Source organism: Falco punctatus (genome assembly GCF_963210335.1).
Source record: "Falco punctatus genome assembly, chromosome: 2".
NCBI lineage: Eukaryota > Metazoa > Chordata > Aves > Falconiformes > Falconidae > Falco > Falco punctatus.
In genome coordinates this window covers 108,756,387-108,777,803 of record NC_137581.1, presented here as the reverse complement: position 1 = coordinate 108,777,803, position 21,417 = coordinate 108,756,387, and the positions used below count along the sequence as shown (strand labels likewise).

At 38.1% G+C, this 21,417-nt stretch overlaps 1 protein-coding gene across 3 annotated transcripts in view; it reads right to left on the bottom strand.

Moving 5' to 3' along the window:
* Positions 1–21,417, bottom strand: part of ROBO2 (roundabout guidance receptor 2) — a 497,184-nt gene that overhangs the window by 147,339 nt on the left and 328,428 nt on the right. For all 3 annotated transcript variants that reach the window (XM_080374488.1, XM_080374489.1, XM_080374487.1), the window contains exon 5: positions 11,671–11,809. In XM_080374488.1, the coding sequence (XP_080230614.1) occupies positions 11,671–11,809 (139 nt within the window). The remainder of the gene's footprint in view (positions 1–11,670; positions 11,810–21,417) is intronic.

Genomic DNA, 21,417 nt, shown 5'->3' with positions numbered 1-21,417 from the left:
AAACAAAACACTAACTGTTTTTAAGTATCACAAATTAATATACTGAGGTTGGATTCATGCATCAGCTTAAGCATCTAAGAACAATCTTGAACTGAACTGGTTTTGTCACAGTTATTATTTTTTTCACCCCCACATTCAAATGTGTATCTGTCCATACTCAGCCACCCATTTTCATGGTTATCAAATTTAAAATAAAAAAGAGAAACCAAATTTACTGAATGTAGAGAGAGTTAGCAATATGCTTTTTTTGTGTTTTATATACATTTTACTGAGTGCTTCAAAGAATCCCTATATGTCCAGATACTCAAAAATGTGCATGCAGCTATGCATAAAAATATATGCACTTCTTTGTCTTTCACATGTACAGGTAGCAAAACTGTATCTGCAGCTGGAGTCATTATATTCCTAGATATCCAAGTAGGCCTATATGGTAATACAAGGATGCAGATGCTTCAGCAATGTATTTTAAAGTTGTGAGAATGCATTACTGAATTCAAATCAAAAAGTCATATTTCTTGCTAGAGGGAATTTGCAAACCAAATAGTCACATCTTAACTGTTGCAAACTGATGTCACTGGCCTCAAAACATTTACATCAATTTATACCAGGCACCTATTTTCTTCTAAAACATTACCGCAAATAAAAAAGAAATAATAGAATAGAAACTTGTACGTAGAATTTGTAGGCTTTCTCTTCTTTCAGAGATGGCACAAAAATTACTTTGCTCCATTTTCTTTTGCCCCTTTGCCAGGCTATTTTGCAAAACATGCACAAAGCTTCAAGATTACTCACAACATCAATGATTAGGGAGGCCAAATAGAGAGATGCTACTAGCCAAAACCATAGTAAACAGGAGGTAGTTAAGGAGGCTTAAGCTTCTGTCTCCACTTCTCTTTTGTGATGCTGGCACTTCAGCTCCCAGCACAGTGCCACAGCTTTTCACTGGCTCCCAGACTCTCTGTGCCAGATGGAGGGAGACACAGAGAAGCTGCAGCGAGACACGAGCATGAGCTCATTACCTGCCTCAGCCTAGTGCGATCCAGAAGCAGAATGGAGAGCTCACATGCACATCGGCAATGCAGCCACCCCTACCGCCTGCTCCCTGACAAGAAACATTGCTTTTTTTCCCCACTTTCATCCCATACATTGATAAGTGGAAGAAGAAAGGAACACAAGATAAAACGGTCTCTGGTTTACTGTCCCTAGCAAAACCTGAATCAGCAACAGAGAGAGCATGAATGTGTATATTTGTGTGCACTGGTCTCAAATCACTCTGTCGTACCCCTGAAATCAAGGTTGCCTGTTGCTGGGTGGCTCTGACACTGCTCACAGCTATGATGAATTGAGCTACCATGGAGCTATCCCCAGAGCGCTGACAGGACGGCTGCTGTGCACATCTACATGTCCAAATTCCCCCTTATTCTTTGGCTACACCACTCACACCAGAGAAAGGTATAAGGCAATGTGACATTACCCTGAATTTCTTTGTGAGGCATATATGTAGTGGTCATATAAAATGGTTCACTAACCTTATTCTGACAAATCAGGAAAAGAGCTAAGTGATACAGGTTACTATTCACTATTCTGGTTTTCTTAAAATATGCTGGCAGCAGGTTCTGCTTTAGTCCAAAATCTTTTATGGGTTGTGATCAGCAGATTGTTGGTAATTTCTTATAGCAGACACTCTCAATTGCAATAATATAAACCACAAAGCCACACGGCACTGTGCCTTTAAACCAAGGTGTTCAATAAAACGGCCTATATATCATAAAAGATGTATACAACAGTTACAGTCATTGGGCCAACACTGTGAATCCGTACCTATGTCCAAGGAAATCGTGTGTTCCAACTTCTCTGGAAGTATTACACTACACTGTACTACTCTTACTTGCAAGTGACTGCAAGTAACTAGTGCCTCACAAAATCAGTAGCCACGCACTCAGAAGAGAACCAGGAAAGAAAAACGAGACTGCTTTCTTATTCTCTTTGAAATAATTTGGAAACAAACAGAAGTTAAGAACAAAACATATGCTTGGGAATAAGTGACTTGGTAAACTCTATCTAAACTGATGCAGGCTTCATCTTTTACTTCCACATCTCTGCACAGAGAAGTACGCACAGGGAATTACCACGTGATAATTACCCAAAATGGGTTCTGATTTGATTTTAGTACCAGACAAAGCTCCACATTTCAAAAACTGGAATGTCAGTGGAAGTATGAGCTAAGAGACCATGTAATGACTTGGCATGAAGACCTATCCTCCTATCACCAGAAGTAGTCCTTTCCCTCACAGATGAGACACATTTGTCAGGCACTTGGGGAGATTTGTATTATTAATGCCTATGTCATAAATTTATCCACCAGAAAAGCACTCTTGATTCTCAAGGTTATCTACTCAGCACATGCCACTGAAATTAATTTTAAGGAAAGGCAAAACACGGGTTTTGTCCATTTCTGATTTAAAAATTGAAATGATACTGCAAGGACTGGAACACGATAAGAAGATCTGAGCCCAGAATGGCATCTTGCACTCACTAAATATGGCTTGATGCATTTTCTTTAACATGAGCAAACAGATTATGAGCAGTTTGAAATAAACAGAATTTGTGTCAGCCTGTCTATTATTATTTTCCTTAAGCACGATGAATGATTATGGTAAACTTGTCAGAAAACTAACTGAAATATCTTCTGATCTATATTTCAAATCAGTCACCAACCTTGAAGTGGTAAATACAGATGAAATCACGTTAATGTTTTAATGAAAGTGCCTTCAACATTACAGATGAGCCAGAATTCATATTATTAAAAAGTACATTTTGTTACTGTTAAGTAATTTTCAATATAGGACTTACCAATAGGAACTGGAAAGTAGTTCTTAGGGTTAAAACTTTAACCTTGCAGTGTTTTCACTGACAGTTTTTGTTTGTTTGTTTTTAACTGAGATGACAACTTTTGAATTCCATGCAGGGATGGAATGTGTTAAAGCAAAAGAAATCCCTGCAGGCCAGCTATTCCAGCAGCATCAATGATGCTGTGACCAGAGATCTTGAATCTTACTCCCATTTGAACATAACTACCAGCTTCCCTCTCCCTATTCTCCTGAGGGGTTTACAGAAAAACTGCATAGTTAACTATCTTTACTTTTTCACTCTATAATTTTAATAGGCAATAAACTGATAATAGTGAGCTTAAACTGTTTTATAGCCTCACTCTTTTCAAGAAAGCAAGCTACCTCAATATTCTGAAACTTATAAATACAATGCATAAACTATGCGATTACTAAGCTTCTACGTAGCATACTCTGCTGTTCTGATACTAAAGAAAGATTCAAGCACCAGAATGAGTATTTTGAGTGAAATTCTACAATAAGTTTTCTTGGGCCTTCTTCATGCAAGACAATTTCATTACTGTAGTCTTCTGTGAGTGGGAAATTCAGAGAAATCCATGTTTGAGGCTGCTACTACTGGCATTAAATTTTGTTTCAGAACTCTGCTAGTGACTTCATTAATTCTCTGAAATGTAACAATTTTAGGATGTTAAATAAGAGAGAATAAAAAATCACACATTATCTTGTGACAGTCCTATCTCAAGTGCGCTGCCAGTGATCGCTTCATAGATCACCAATGGTTCACATAGCATAAAGAGAAAACATGCAGGCAGGACTGCTACTTGACACAATTCCTTTATGGTTTCTGTCTGTGGAGTTGTAAAGCTATTTTCCCAACCTTGACCCTTATGTAAGCAACTGGAGGCTGTTTTCATGCATCTGCAAACAGACTGCCTGAAACAATAGCTCTTCTTCAGCTCTGTGGTGAGAACTGACACTTAACATGAAGCCAATTTAAATGTCAATGTTATTAACTGTTTCTCTGCTGATCAGTCTAGAAGAGCCACACAACTAACACTTCTGCTCACAGCATTTAATATTTCATACAAATTGAATGGCAGATAACTACTGGGTTAGACTATAGACCTCTGGGGTAACCATGGGATGATGCATTTACAGGACTTTATTCAATGCCATGCCTTGATGGATTTAAAATGTCAAAAAAGACTCTAATTTACGCTTTCGCTTGGCCATGTATTCCTCATAAAACTGTAAGGAATATTTTTCCACTTACAAAACAGGAAGGGATTACTGACAGGCAAAATATCAACCATAGAAGAAGGATACTCAAGCTAAAGAACAATAGGAGTGGGTACTCCACCAGCACTGGGGTACACCATCCTGATGCTATATACACATGAAAATTAAGCAGTCCCTACCTCCCTTTTACCCCTCATCATCTCTCTCTCTCTAAGTGGTATCTCTGGCTTTATACAGGAGAAGTTTCCTCAAATGATTCACCATAACTGCTGAAAAGATACTTACATTGCCCTTTGCTGAAATCTGCCTGTGGTGTTAGGTTATACGGACTCTCTGCAAGTCACACTGCAGTTTGCCCTGTGCCAGTCATGTGCTGCATTAAACCCAAGATAACGTCCCCAGCAAACTGCCTCCACTCCCTCCAGATGTACATAAGAATACAAATAGCGTATTAAACCTCTTTCTTTCACTGTCTCCTTTTGACAAGCTATTAAGAACGTCCAATCTTCTCCCCTATGCTCCTCATAAAGGGACTTAATCTATCCTTGATGCTTTAGCTTAGGAAACAAAAGATGGTCATGCAAATCATACTGGATCTAACTAGAAGTGATGAATAGCACATGCAATACAGCTAATATGAAAAACATCCTTTTCCCTGACCCTTTATTTAAAACCATTAATTGTTATTAATTGCAACAGAAATTTGCTGATGTAACCAAAGATTATATCCATTACACTACTAAAACACACTCTTTACTCTAATTAATTTTCAATACACATTAGACTGCATTTTGTTACAATCTGCACAGAGATTAACTCAACCAAAGCACACAGCGCCGTAGTGTTATTAACTCGTATTTCATTGAAAGGTCATTCTCCCCTTGGTTGTATCCAGAGGAGGCTGTAGTTAAATACCTCACTATCCCATCCACAGAATATAAATAGAATTATGTAGCACCATGTCTATTCTTAAAAATTACCGTCTCTCTGGCTTACAGGGCCTTACCCTGTGTTCATGGTTGTGTTGACCCTGGCTAGATGTCAGGTGAAAGAAACAACTCTGCAGACACCAAAGTCAGTGAATAAGGAGGGGGAGGCGGTACTTCAGGCACTGAGCGAGCAGAGATTGCCCTGCAGCCCATGGTGAATACCATGGTGAGGAAAACTGTCCCCTTCAGCCCATGGAGGCGCACAGTGGAGCAGATATCCACCTGCGGCCTGTGGAGGACCTCGGGGCAGACGGGAAGGGTCCATCCATCCCCAGGATGGATGCCTGAAGGAGGCTGTGACCCTGTGGGAAGCCCTCACTGGAGAAGTGTGAGAAGGACTGCAGCCTGTGGGAAGGGTTGAAGTTTGCAGAGGACTGTCTCCTGTGGGAACCCCACACTGGAGTAGGGGCAGAGTGTGAGGAGCCTCCCCGTGGGGGGCAGGGGCGGCAGAGACAGCTGTGAGGGACTGACCCCAGCCCCGGCCCGGCCCGGCGCTGCTGGGGGGGCAGGAGGGAGAGACACCGAGTGGAGCTGAGCCGGGGGGAAGGGAGGGGAGGGGGGAAGGGGGTTTCAGATGTAGGTTTTATTTCTCATTATCCTACTCTGATTTGATTGGTACTAAATTAAATTATTTTTTCCCCAAGTTGAGTCTGTTTTGCCTGTGATGGTAATTGCTGAGCGATCTCCCTGTCCTTATCTCGACCCATGAGCCTTTCGTTATATTTTATCTGAGTAGGGGGAGTGGTAGAGTGGCTTTGGTGGGCACGTAGCATCCAGCCAGGGTCAACCCACCACAATACAGATTGTGGTGAAATACAAATGCAGAACATTGCCTCTATCAGGCCCTTCATTTCTGGATCTCTTCTTAAAAAATCTAACTTTTCTGAGTTTATTGGGGTAAGGTTTGCTGTTAGTTGCATTTAAATCCATTTCAAAAATTTGCATCTGGCAGAAAGCAAGATATTTTTTAAATGTTATCATTTACCCTTAGCGTTGAGCTCACAAGAAGCCATGGAGGAAAGCACAGAAATTACAGTACTTACTGAGAATGTACACCTATCAGAAACATGACAATGTTTCTGCCCAGGCTATGCATATGCAACCATTTTTCAGGCACAAAGATGCCTGTTTTAAAAACATAACAAGTCTAACTTCTACACAGACTTTTGTTGTTAGAGCTAACACATATCTTAAAATAAGTTAAATCTATGACTTAAGAATGCATTTTCCCAAATAATTTTTAACAAATATTCCTAACCTTTAGTAAATAAGAAAGCTTACTCTGCTGATTATGATTGTCACTGCTGTGTGTCACTGCTTTGCTTCATTTAATAACCTACAATCTCTTAACACTTAGCAATATTCTTTGTGTAAACTACACACCATTTTTGTTCTGAAGCAACACTCTTGGTTTTTCTGCCTGCACTCCCATTGCGTGGGTGGTGCATAAAACAAATACCTCTTCCTGCTGGTGCAGTTGCCACTTTTCATCTCTAGTACAATATTCATCTAATCAGACAGTGCCTGTAAATGCAACTTACAAGAGCAGGTTGTAATTTCATTAAAGATGTATTTACTGAGCTAAACCAGCTGTTCTGGGCTGGAATGCAAAAGAAGGCCCATGTGATTGCTACTCAGTCATTTTTAAGGCAACTGAAAAATACATTTGCTGAGCTAACCTCACTCTCCCAAAGAGCTGGCACTGGTAGCTTCTTCTATGTAAAAGGTTTAAACAGTTATTATAGTGTGTCATAAATTTTAACTTGTAATTGAAAATCTCTTCACTGCCTAAAAAAAAAATACACCCCCCTCCTGTATTACTTGCTATGTAATTACAGGCTATGCAGCTGCTTTCTTCGGCTTCACTTGAAAATTTGAAGACATGAAACACTGTACAAACCTTATTCAAATTTTATTAAATTGCTAGTCATGGATATGCCACTCTTATACTGGAGGCTCCCAAATAATATCACTTTCTTGCTGTTACCAGGTCTAAAAAGCAGATGAATTAAAAGTTGATACAGGCCATATTGAGTTTCTCACCACACAGGAGATAATCAGCTCCTTAGCAGGAAATTATAATCTCTAATTCCTGCCAAGCAGACATCAAAGGGAAGGCTACCTGAACATGTGGTTGGAAAAAGACTTCTATGTATAAAAACAATTTTTATTCAATTTTCAATAGGTCCTGATCATTATGTATGGTCACAATTGTCTGAGTTGCTTTAGTGAAACTTTTGTGCCATTTCCTTGTGTCACTTATAGTGAAATGAAACTCAACCACTGAAATAGTGAAACTAGGATTTCAGTCAAAGGCACAGGACTGGTGACCCCACAATATCCTGTTCACCTGCAGTAGTCTGATATGAGTCACACCTGATTAACTATTCCCTAGCCTTTTTATACTGTGGAAGCTATACCGTGATGCTAAATTTTTAGAGCAATTAAGATAAAGTGTACACCATGCACCTCCACCCTTGATTCACAATTCATTTCGGTCTTGGGTCACCGATTCAAAAATGACAACTTCTGGAAAACGCCTTTACACACCCCAGAGTTCACACTGAACTTTGTTTCTCCCTGCTGGTGCAATATCAACCTTTTTAATAGCAAGTTATTAATTTGCTGGGATTGGTTTCAGCTTTAAAAAGAACTTTCAAGTCTAAAGAATTTAATTAATTCATTCTTATAGCAACGTAACAGAACTATGAAAACAGTTAGCATACGTAAGTCACAACATTCTTTCTGCCTGGTCCTTATAGCTTTCTTAATTCCTGCCCAGCCATACCCAGGAGAGCTCCACGATGCATACCATCATCTTGTTATCTCAAGTCAGGTCTACAGGACACTGGACAAGTAACTTCCTTTGACTGCTAGTGAGAGCTATTTTTCCTAGGTATTTTGAAAACTTCCACTATAAGAACCACTTTAAAGTTTTAAAATAAAAATATAGACTATTATAGCTGGTTTAGATGATCAATTCAAAATAGCTAAAATTTGGAATAAAGCCTTACACCCTCAGAATAAACTTATGTCCCTCTGTTCTCAGTTTTGAAGCATGGTTATTCATGAAGTTCTGGGTAATTACATAGACAATTCAACAAAATGGCCAAATTAAATTTCTTTTACTCATATTTTCAAACATAATGATTTCTTCAGAAGTTGCCTTTTTGTTCTCATTCAATGCAAATGCAACTGGAGATGCTTACAGTTCACCAGGGACCTTTATAATTAAAACTGTAACAGCCTGAAATTATTTTCCAATTATTACTGAACACACTAATCGGTGCAGCAATGCTGTTTATATTTGTCACCAGAAATTACTGGGATTACTTTTCTCTTTCCTCTCACATGTGTCGCTAAAAAAACTAAAAGGAAGTAAGATGGAAAAACAGAGAAGGATTTCTGAAAGACTATGGATCCAGTATCACTGATTCTGGGATTCACCAGGAGCAAATAACAGAAACACAATGGATACAAAAATCCAGTTTATCCCACTTTGCTATCACTGAACTAGACACTTTTGAAAGCTGAATTAACAATAGACACATTAAAAAATTTGCAGTAATTGGTGAAACAGGTACCTATTATAATTGTCTTGTAATCTAGGGATGAAGCCAAAAAAGAAATTATTGAAAGAACAAAAACAGGCAGATGTGCAAAGAACATGGTTAGCTGTAGAAACAGGAAATTGATATTGAAAGCTATAAGACAAATAGCTGCAGAGATCTGCTCAGAACAAGGATTTATACAGGTAGGAAGAATAACAAAGGGAATTCCTTGAGGGTTTCATATTTCATTGTAGATGTTAAAATGCTTAAAATACAGGAGCTCAGAACCTGAAATGTAATTTTGGTTTTACCTCAAAAAGGAAAGAAAAAAAAATATCTCCCACTTCATCAAGGAGGAAAAACTTGGAAATTCTCTTCTTAATGTATAAGATTGTTATATTATTGTTTTCTTATCCATCTATTCATTAAGACTACACCTGGACAAATTTCTTTCCTTGCATTAAAAAAAACCAGAAAAAAACCAACAGCTTTTTTTTTAGATGTTTAGGTGTTAGACATTTATATTCCTTGATTAAGCATCATGGTTTGAAATTTTCCTCTTTTTGGACAGTAAAGACACTGTTTACATATCTTGCTATACAAATGATACATTTTAGAAAAGAAAACATAGAATCCCAATCATCAGAAGTGTTTGCTTTTGAAGTGCAGATGTTGGACTCGATTAGATGACCAGAGTCCATGTGGCTCAGGTGGTGGTAACCCGTTACATGGGCAGCGGAATTCCTCTATTACCTGAGGTGGACTCCAGCATGAGATTCTGCAACCTTGCCCCTTCTTTACCCACCCCTCTGACGTTCTTGGAAGCAGACATAAATGAAGACATACCCCCATTTTCTGTTTAAAGATGTTAAAACACAGTTAATGAAATGTTAAACAGCAGTGTAAAAACACTGCAAAGCATTGTGAGTAGTTTCTGAGCCTGAAGTTGATTATGATCAGAATGTATCTGATGAACCTTCTCTTCTTTTCCTTAAAAGCCCAGTGAAAACTTTTCCTATGCTTCGTGTTACATTTCTTCTTCCTTAGAAATAAATCATGAATTTACAGAAAAAGTTATCAAGCACATAGTACTTTGTTTCTCACAGTAAAATATGAGAGGAACATATTCTTTAAAAAAAACACCTAATAAAAGTGCAACCTAATCAAAGGCACTGTTGGTTCATCTTCTATTACTTCTGCTTACAGAATGTAGATGTGATTTAAAACAACAGAAGTAGCACAACAATAGGAATAAATCACAGAAGCACAATGTATTTACTGTGGACTACTCTACAATGCAAAATTAAATAGCAAGCAAAGAGAAAAATTCATCTCACCATCCAAAAGTCTGCTCTTCAAAATAGTATTTTATGTATTACATGCATACAATATCTATCAATATAATTAGCAAAACAGCTATGTAATTTTAAAATTTGCTTTAAATTGCAAGGAAATTAATTTTAAAATATAAGTATTTCTATATATATATACACACATATGTATCTGTACTTATTATCTAGAAATATTTTTCTAGATTATGTATCATTACATTAGTATATGTCACTGAGAAATTGTAAGACATCTTACAGTGTTGCGGATGTGGGAACTAAAACAGGTATTCTCCAATTTGCGTTTTGGGATTTCTTTAAAGATTTAGAAATTGAGAAACAAAAGATAATAGCCTAAGACACAAACATGACTAAGTGCTATATGACTGAGGAATTTTGCCACTGATTTCCATGAAATTGTATGGGACATCAAACACTATATTTAGCAAGTGGATGAAGACCGCCAGACAACAGTCTTACCACATTCTTCACCTTGTTGGATTGAAGATGTAAACCAGGCTGTGATAAAGAAAGCCGGCAGCGACGTCTAACTCGTTTCAGTTAGGCTCAGTTTAGTAGTGTGCTCATGGTGCACTTAATGCACGCTGACACAAACTAGCCACAAAACATCATTGCAGCTCTTCTTTTTTTAAGATCATGACTGGAAGAGCAGAAATAACATTGGTGGCCAGCCTACGTTAAGTCCAGCGTTTAAAGCATTTGTTTAAAGAACAGAACATTTAGATATATATATATTATTTTTTTCCCCTTTCAACAAATTCCATTGGCAACATCCCAGGAATAACCAGCACTGACAGAAAAGAACAATCAACTGTGGTGGGGGGGGAAAAATGGAAAAAAAGTTCATGTCTCCTGCTGAATTTAAAAGCACTGTGCAAAAACGAATCAGGACTCACAGGGCCAGAAGGATTCGTTGGGTTGTGGAGACCTGGGTTCTAAGTCCTGTTCCTAGACTTATTTCTGTGTTAAGATCTTTTAATCTAATTATGATTCAGCATCAAAACTAGAAAAAGTTCCAGAAAGTGGGGACCAAACTCTGTTCTGTTTGTTAGCTGAAAGGAACCAAGCTAATTTAATGTCCTTGTATAGGACAGGCTCTCATCCCCTGCTCACTCTGGAATCTTCTACGTTTGATCTGGTCTAAACAAATCTCTCTTGAACACAAGGCGGCCTGTTCCAGATTTCAACCTTGTTTTCCAGTTCTGCTAGTTTGATTTTTTTGTTTCATCAGGAGAAAGGTTTCTCTCCGGGTTTTGACAGGCATGAGCCAAGGAGCCAGCAAAACCCACCACAGCGCTCTGCTTCTAATTCATCCTGCTACTGCAACGGAGCAGCTTGGCAACTCTCCAGCCATGCTTTCTCCTTTCTGGTATCAGCACATTATTATCAAGGCTACTATCACTCATACATCTTTACTTTCTTCAGCAAATTCAGTGAATACTCATGTGCTCACAGTACCTACGCATCATTCTTCTTCTTTCCATGGGAATCCATGACCTGGACAATTCAACCCACACTGGGTTTCCCTGCTCAGCTGGCCCTGGAATGGGTGTTGTGGTGCCAAAACCAGCAATATGGGAAATAAACCTTGGCCACAATGTCAAATAACAAACTATAAGTAGTAGGGAGGGATTCCAGCATAACTCAAAAGATTGAAATTTGAAAGTGTGGGGAACATGAATGTTGCTCTCACCTCCCTCTCGGTAAGTCTGCATCATCTTTCTTCCACCGGACTGTGGGTGTGGGATCCCCCTGCACCTGGCATCGGAAATCCACCGCCTCCTCCTCCAGCACCACTTGGTTGATCGGTCGCCTGAGAAACGTGGGCCGTTCTTGAAAGAGACATTAAAATTCCTTAGTGAGTCAGAGGGTTGAAATGAACACTTTTGACTTTTCAGCATCTTTTTGTTTACCAATTCATGGAATGATGAAAGGAGGCTGAGCTCCACAAATTCAGACAAGTGGAACTGATGGTGTACATAAAAAGCCCGGAAGACGACTGCCAGGCTGGAGAGGCAGGGGCAGTTGCATCCAGCCCTCATGCCAGAGCTGAGTGCCACCAGAAGGATGCCTGTGCCAGCACTGGCTGCCCAGCTGCCACGCGAGCGGAGAGAGAGGTCTCCAAGGCTGTGCAAATGTTTTGGCTCAGCACCGCTGCATACACAGAGTGTGATCTAAAAGATGCCGCCTGCTCTATATTGAGCTGCCAGTGGAAGTAGCCTGCCTCTGGCCATAATCAATACCTTGATGCTTCAGAAGAAAATGTAAACTCTGTTCTGCATCTCGGCCGTTGCGGACTATTGTACAAAGGTCAGAGCTTCCCTGATCCACATTGCTAACTTCACCACAGAAAACTAAATTAAGGTCTGAATAATAAGTCCTGTTTACCCTTGTTATGTTAGCCTGCACAGCTACAAATATTATTAATCATCTTAATGTTGTACAGGCCTGCTTAAACTCCAGATGCAGAGCCACAATCTGATCTCAGTTATACTGGTACAAACTCAAAGTACCGGTAATTTCATTTGAAAGGATGTCATTGGGGTTAGTTTCCAAGTTGCCTTTGGACTGCATAAATTTTGTTGTCCTCTCCTAGTCATAACACACTTTTATTGTCATAAATTATTTATTCTAGAGTCAAACCATTTATAAGACTGAGTTTATATGAAGCAGTATTTCCACTTGAGACAGGAATTTAATATAAAGACATTTTAAACTGGTTACATACTACGTTTCACGTTTCATTCTCAGCAAGTTGAAGGGTATGATGTCATTAAAAAAATTATTCAAAATTCACACAGATGTAAGTAATAACAGATTCTGCCTCAGGCAGTTTGTCTTCATAACTATAGAGCTGAGTTTATGGATTGGCTATCCATGTTTATTATATACAAATAATAATAATAATAAAAAAACACTGAAAGAACATTAATAAAGTTGCAAAATCAAGCATGCAGCACCTCAGTACCAGAACTAAGGCTGTCTGTGTGCCCTTTAATCACTCCCTATCTGTTTATGGCTTATGAGACTGGTTGCAATTATATGATCACATACTTTTTTACTTCCCCAAACATCTCCAGATTGTTGGTATTCATTTAATGAGCAGGTGTTTAATATTTTGCTTTAGTTGTACCATTTAGTGGGTGGCCTCCTGATATACTACTCAAACTTCTCTTCCAAGACAGAATTATTAATTTCCCTATGACCTCAATTACACCTTTATTAATGCTTCATAAACAATTGACTTATTTTCATAGCTCCTCTCTGAGATGTAATGGAGATTAAGAAAGTAAAGTAAAAAAAAAAACCTGCTACATTTTTTGATGCTCAACCTGAGATACAAAACTGCCAATTATTTTTTTTTTGAGAACTAGCATCAATTTTGTGTGTTCAAAGCTCAGCTTCCATTGAATTGTTGCAGCTGATAAAATGTTCACCACTTCTACAAATCAGAATATTAAGTCAGAAAATAAGGAACACAAAACCACCTGTTAATAATTATGTAAATGAGTGATAGCATCACATAGGAATTCCATGATACTAGCAGGGGGACCTATTGGCAGGGGAAAACCTATTTTGTCAGCGGAAGAATAGACATGCTCAAGAATCTATAGCATTTTTCCAGATGCTAGAGATAAAAATGTCTAAGGGGCAGACATTCTTCTCCCCATTTTTCCCAGGCCATTGCTTTTGTCCGATTCCTGGTCTTACCCAGGACCTGCAGGTTGCAGCAGTGTTGTGGCAAGTAAATTCAGTTCTAGTCTCTCTCCACAGCTTGAAATCTCAGTCTTTACTCCCTGTTTCAAATCTGTGTACAAGCCATATATAACATTCACTACAGCTCTTTGTCCTGAGTGTGCTTAATCAGACTTTTCCTTCCCTGTGCATGTAGTCTCCTGACCCTTCCCAATCCCCAGCTAGGTTTGATCCTACCCTCACCTGTGTGTCTTTGTCAGCTTGTGACAGTGCCTCAACTCCCTCTGTGTTCCAGCCCCTGACTGTGCCAGCTCTTTCCAGCCGCCGACTGCTTCCTTAGCCAATTTGTCTCCTCCTAGCCCAGGATATTGCTTTACACAGCTGGAACCCAGCAAGTTCACAAGTCCGATCTCCCTTCCAACTATCCATGCCTCTCACTTCTTCATACCTCACAGCAAACTGACCCTTCTCCGCTGTGTGTTTGAACTACTCTTGAATTGGAGCTTCTTTTCTCTGAGGCACCCAGACACAGCCCATCCACGCTATTAACACAAGAAAAATTGGTTGAAGTAACCAATCATCATCCCAGGAGAGTGACAGCAGCAGGAGTGCATTGAAGTAGCAGGAAAATGCTGTTCAGACCTGCATTCTACCTGGTGTCTCTAGTGTATGAATTCATATATTTATTTCATTTTTTTTAGACAGGCGTATAATTGGCTAAATTTAATGAAAATTCTTTGGACAAGCAAAAAATTACATCTCCAGCATGGTGCAGCTATTTCACATCAAATTTTAAGTCCCTGTTATTCGGTATGAGGGACCTGCATTTCTTAGGACAAAAAGTTTCCTCCATTCCTCTCCTTCAAAACTTTTCCCATTTCGCTCCACTTACCCCTTTCACATCGCAACTGATCAAAATTCAACATTCTTAGCGATGAATGAATTATTTTGGCAATTTAAAAAAACAAACAAACAACCAAACAGTTTTCCAATCAGTTATGGAAAAATTTGGATAAAGCCTTTTAGTTTGACAAAACAATTAAAACTGGACAAAGTAACAAAACCATAACTTGTTATGTTTAATGCTAAGCAATGCACTTGGTTTGTCTGTACTTACGTGGATCTAGAAGGAAATAACTTAATGAAACTTTCTGTAAGTTTGCAATATTATCTTATTCAAAACTTCTCCCCTAAGAAGAGCTCAGACTGACCCTGCTCTGAGCTCATGCACAATACGCTCTACATTTTGGTATTTGGTTTTCAACAGATGATCCTAAACCAAGAAATGTAGTTCCAGATCAGCACCTGCATAGGCGGTTTAGAGACACTGGTTCATCCACACTGAATTTAAATAACTCTGCATGTGCCTGTATGTTGGCTTGGTCTGCATATAAAAATTGGTTTAGACCATGTTTATAAAAGCTGCCTGTAAATAGTTAAGAAATGAACTTATGCATATTTATTAAATTGCTACTTGTGGCTTTAAATGCTTCTATACAGGAGAAAAGAAAATAAATTGCTATCACATTTTGAGGAGAACCCAGCTGACCAGACAGTAAATGGCCCAAAGGTCATTAGGTAAATCACTTTATTCCACATCAAGTCAATTTAGGAGTACACATACATGTTTAAGATCAGCTTCTCAAACTGTGTATTTTCCAAAACAGTCAAGAAGTTGCTAGAAAATAAATAGCTATGTAAATACAGATTCCACTTAGCAAGGATGTGCCAATAGCAGTAACTGCTGTCTCCATTTTTCCATCATCCCTGCATTTTGCTCGGTGTGAATCAGGAAAGAACAAGTTCTGTCTCATGTTATTTCCTATACTTGTATCACTCAGACAACCCCTTGAATATGTCCAATAGCTAATTATGCAGCTATAAAGTGATCAGAGTGAATGCCATTGCCAATGCAATTAACATTCTTTATGTGAGATTAACTGGATTTGAGTCACCTGCATAACTTGCTTACAATGTTAATCTCTCAGGAGACAGAGCGCTGCCTGCCCAAGCATGCTAAATAAAGAAGGTTTCATCAGGCAGCCAGGTCAAATTTAGTTTCAGAGCTAAATTTGAGAAAGAATCTTTTCATTTTTTTTCTTTTGAAATGGTTTGCCCATAAATAAAGCCTTGTGGTATAATTAAACATTGTTACTCTGTCAACAGCATTCAGAACACAATATATTTGAGAAACAACAAGAAAGGGTAATAAATTAAAATCATAGACATATATAAAAATTTTAATATAGCTTTTTTATAAGCTTTCACTGAGTAAATAAAGTACCCACTTCCCAGGCTTTCTCTGATGAATATTAAAAATCTTTGAAGAGAACTATAAAATAGGTCATGGTTATATGTCATGTCAACCAGTCGTGCTATTAGTAGGGTGACCTTTATAACTTCAGAACAAACTTTGCTTGCAGTTATAAAAGGAGATTGTTAATGCAGTCTGAACACACACCTACACTCTGTTGCAGTGCTTGAGATATGTGCTGCAAGAAAACCTGCAGGATTGATCCTAACCAGAAACATAGGAAAATCCTTTTCTTGCTTTGGGTGCTGACACAAGTTAACCCCAGAACTCAATTATTCCACTATTTAACAATTGGTCTGAGTATCACAGTCTATTAGAGAGACTCAGATGACCTTCAGATGTATTATTGCCCTTTCTCTGTTCCTCAAAAAGTTGAGACAGCCATACATGGGGCCTCAATCTAATTAAAATGATCCTAACTACCTTAATATATTTTCTCTGCTGAGGCAACTGCTAGAGTGAAGGATTTGATGGTCCCCATAATGCAGAGGCTCAATCTGATTTAAAACTGTTTTCTCTGTCTTTGCTGGAGAGAAGGCATAAGTTTTTTTTAATGTTTTCATGTTCTAGAAAGAAGTATTAAAGCACGAATTAAAAGGCTTCGGGGAGGGATTTAATAGCAAATAGTTTAAAAGCTTTTTTCATGTTAGCATTCTGATGTAAAGAAAAAAAAAAAGAAACATTAGGTGGTTGGAATTTTCACTTCAGAATGCTGTCAATAACACAGATATTTCATTAACTGCAACATGATCTGGATAAAGTAAAGCTCTCTGCCAAAAATGAAGATGTGGAAGAAGACAGGATATTAGGATCACACTAAATTTACCTATGTTGGCCACATAAATGAAAATACTACTGCGAAAGCAAATAGTTTTATATTTAAAGACATTCTTCTACTGCCTCTGTTTAGGCACTTTTCCATTTTTCATTTGAGAAATAAGCACTTGTGTAGATATTGCAAACTTTTACACCCCAAGCAGTACCCCAGATGCAATAAGTTTGCACAGTCAAGGCACAGAGCACTGTTAAGAGGCACAGGCAAATAAAGTAGAATGATTTTTATCAGTTGCTAGTGGCTTTTTTTCCCTTTTATATACACCTACAATCATGTTAATTTCAGTTTTTACCGAGCATTACGTAAAGACTTTGGAGACCACATCAGACCCTTTTTCACAGCATTATCATTATCCTAACACAACTTGTCAGTATGTGTGGATAACAAATACTGCAAAGCCAAACTGGCTGTTTGACAACCACAACAAGTACACCGCAAGCACCAAATACAAGGATTTGAAGAAAAACAAGAACAGCTTTGCTCTGAAGTTTATGATACACCCTGACAACTTCTCTGCCTTGAACTATGAATGTATACCCACTGTCTTGAACTGTGAATGTATTCCTGGCTTTGGTAGATCTTCCATGTGGCTGGGAAAGATTCTGGGGCTAATTCCCAGGACACAATGGGACAAGACTCTCTGCCAAAGCCTTCCATATAGTCAGAGCTCAGCAAAGTAAAATGAGGCACAACACCTTCATTATGGGATTTTCAGATTTTTTCCCTCTAACATCATGTCATCATAGCATACTTTTTCTGGAACTATGGTATCTCTTTCAGCCTGACAATGTCTAGAGAACATCAAACACAAATACTTCTTCAAGCATCAGACAAAAATACCTCTTCTTCCCACAGGACCTTATTAGCTGAAAAAAGGTTCAGGTACCAAAGCTAAAATCAAAGATTAATACAAAACAATCTTTAATATGTCTGAATTGACATATCCTTTAAGACATTTTTGTACTCTTCTTAGTTATGCTTTATACTCTTTTGAGGCTCTTCTAAATATAACTTTTTCCACTGCTTGATGCCAGCCTCTTGAAGTTGATATACTAAGGCTTTCATTGATTTCACTGAGCTTCAGAATCAATATACAAGATATACCTTTGTACATTCTCTTCAAACATACCATTTTAAGTCCAAAGGAAAAAAAATAAAAGGAGTCTGAAATAGTTAAAACAAATTGAAAACTTATCAGAGAACAGTGCAGTAGTATGGCAAAATAGTAAAAGGTTAATTTCAAAAGTAATTCTTACTTTATTTAATTACTGCTTCTGTATTATATATTTACAAACCAAGATTTCTTACAAATTGGAATGAAACTTTTTCTGGTTTGCATCTTTCTTTAATTCTGTTCATCGAAATGGCTATGAACCCAAACACAAGCAAAGCCTAATTTATACCACTTACACTTCTGATTTTGGCCTTTAGAATAGTCTGTCCATAATAATGAAGTACCGTGCTGCCTTTTTTAAAGAATGTTAGAATTGATGGATTAGTTATTAATTTCCTTTTAAAGCCAATTTAAGACTCTGTGAACAGACCTTGTCTTCTTGCTTTACTCCAAGATTACACCTTGGAGTTTCATAAAGGCAAAAACTAGCAGTAGTGCTTGGAAGAGGCGGCTAAAAAACTGTAATGCATCATTGCCACTACTCAAAACACGAGAATAATGTTGGGAAGCACTGCTTATATGACCTATTTGCTTTACAATATCTTACTGTGAAAGTTTGGCAATTTTCTGCTAGTAGAAGAATCATGACTTGGGAACAAAAGAAATGCAATCTGCACTGACACTAACAGTACGCTATTAGCAGTGTTTAAATGTTGAAAACTAGGTTTCTGATGCAGAGTTGAAAAAAAATAATTACTTGTTTTGTGAAAGTTCTACATGTATTATCTATAACTATCTCTCAGCAAAGGTTACTGAATAGGTGCCCAGCCAAGTGGATACATTCTGCACATGGAAAATGTTAATTTTCTCCTCTTCTTCCCAAGGTTCTTATTGCTTATTTTATTTTATTGTTTTTGAACTCAGGAAAGGTGTAATCTTTTAGGCTAGTTTTCCATGCTATTCCTCTAGGGCCACAAGTTACCACCACACTGACTCAGTTTTTCCAGAGGCAATGCCTCAAGCCAAATTTACTGTACAGGGAGCCAGAGGTCTGTCATGAGTCAGTCACACACTGAAATTAACTTCAGGTATTACAAAAAAGAATTGCAAAGCCAAAAGTAACAAGTGGCTGATTCCTGGAAAGGTTTGAGAACGAGTATGAAACAGTTCCTTTTCCTATGGAGTTTACTATGTTTACTAAGGCCCCCTTCACACTATGGAAAAGGTTTGGGAGTTTGTTATTTGGAAAAGGAATAGAGACATTAATAATCAGATAATTAATACACAGTCTTCTCCAGAATCAGCATCAGCTGTAGGCTTGCCAGCCACTTTATTAAATTCTTTAAGTCTCTTAGCTAAGATATCTTCATTTTAATTATAAAGTCCATTTTCAAATATGTTCAAAACAGTTCAAGTTGGGCATATTAATAACATACACATATTTTGATATATTTAGCATATTTTCTTCAACATTTGCAGTACTCCCATGTTCCTCAAACCTGTGAGTCATATTAGAGGAAGGCTGTGGACTTAACAGGTGACCTATGGTTTTGCCTGTGTTCAGTAAAGTCAACCTGAACATGCACAACCAATGTGATATTTCCCAGAGTCGCTGGACTTATTTGATTTACTGTGTATGCTTAGAGTGATTGGACTTTCCAGGAGATCCATTGCTTCCTGGAAACATCATGGATAATGCTCTCCAGTGCATTGTGTGTTTGCGCCCTCCCACACGTGAGCTCCTGCTTGGAGTTCAGGAATGGAACACAACTAACTATTCTGCCGGTGAAAGGGTAAGCCAAGCCATCTCCTTTTGTATGGAGCAGAGACCTGGACACATCTGTACAGTGAGCCCAGTACACCAACACAGAGCTTCAGGGCCAGGGGCAGCCAGGAAGCGGGCACAGGATAGTTGAATCGTATTGCCAAACAGCAGACCATAACCTGAGCACCTGCTTCTGGCGTGTTATTCTTGTACCATGAAAAGGACAATAGGAAGGGAACATGTAGATAGAAGGGGCATTTTAGATAGCAAAATACCCAGATAGGAAAATAATTTTAAATACATTTTTCTTTAGTTAGTCTAACACAATTACGAAGAATTAAATTATCTGATTTCGTCTATTGCTGATTTTGTTCTGTATTCACAACATTGACTTAGATTATATTTTATGAGTTGATTGTTATGATTAAATCCTGGAAAAAAACCCAGAATATTGTAATTGGCTATGTATTATTTTACATATCAAGACAAACCTAATACGTTTCATAGCTCTGCAGGATATGAAATTACATGCATATTTCAGTTTTTATTCCTACAGTTCAGTGCTTTTTAACAAATTATTTTCTTAAGGATTTCTTAAGGCTTTGTAGTTTAGAACTGCAATCTGCTTGCTATCCACAGGGAGTATTACCAGGGATTATCAGTACTTAAACTGATGAAGAAGATATGTCATGTCTCTTTTACATCTGTATAAAGGCACAACTTCAACAGATTGGCTGCAAAGGACATAATTTAATAGAGATCCTTTCTGCCATTTTTTGCAAGGTGTACTCCTTCTGTCTTTAAAAGTCATATGCTTCCATGAATCCACAACAAAGTAGAGTGGAAGTCTTCACAGTCTCGTAATGCTGGAAAGCAGCAAATCCTTAATCACTCATGGATCTTGTCTAGCAGAAACTTTTCTATGCCTTTTGTAAATCCCATAATATGCTTTTTCTCAAGTGGACATACATGCAAATACAGATAGTAATATGTGTGACTGGGTTTTCCAGTGCATCATATTAGACAGAAAGTGAAAAAATTAGGAGCATTTGCTTCAGAAAGGGTGTGAGGATTTCTATGAAAAGTCTTACTGGAACTACAAGCAGTTTTGTTCGGAATTTTGGACATCAAGCAAGGACATCAAAGAGGTGTAGCAGGAGGGAACATTTAACACTCTCTTTTTATATGCATATATGTTTTTTCTTTAGCAGTGAGGGTTTTTTTCCTTATTGATTTTCTTTTGTTTGCTTAAGATGTCTCAACTAATCCCTACTAAACCATAGCTAAATGGTAAATAGAAATGTCATGGCTGCAGGATGTACCACAGCAGGATTTTGCAGTTTTGCTTTTTATTCAGTTGTTAGTAGGAGGGATCCAGCTCTAGGTTCAGTATTACTCTACTCTTGCTCTAGACCCTAACCATAGGGGAAATGTTCCTAACAACTTCTTGTCTTGCCTATCAGGTCTGGAAGCTGTTTCACACAGGAAGCATTCATTTTTGACCCATTCAGCAGCATCAAGAACTTAAATGATGCCCTGGCTTACAGGATGAAAGGCTGTTTCATGCCCTTTAAAAAGGAAGTGAAAAAAGTATCTCTATATATTTAAGAAGTTGATCTTGGGATTTTTTTCCAATGACTTTTAACTGATGAATTGAGCTCTTTCGTGCTCTCCTACAAAGGTTTGATTTCACAACCCCACAGGAATAAGGAATTA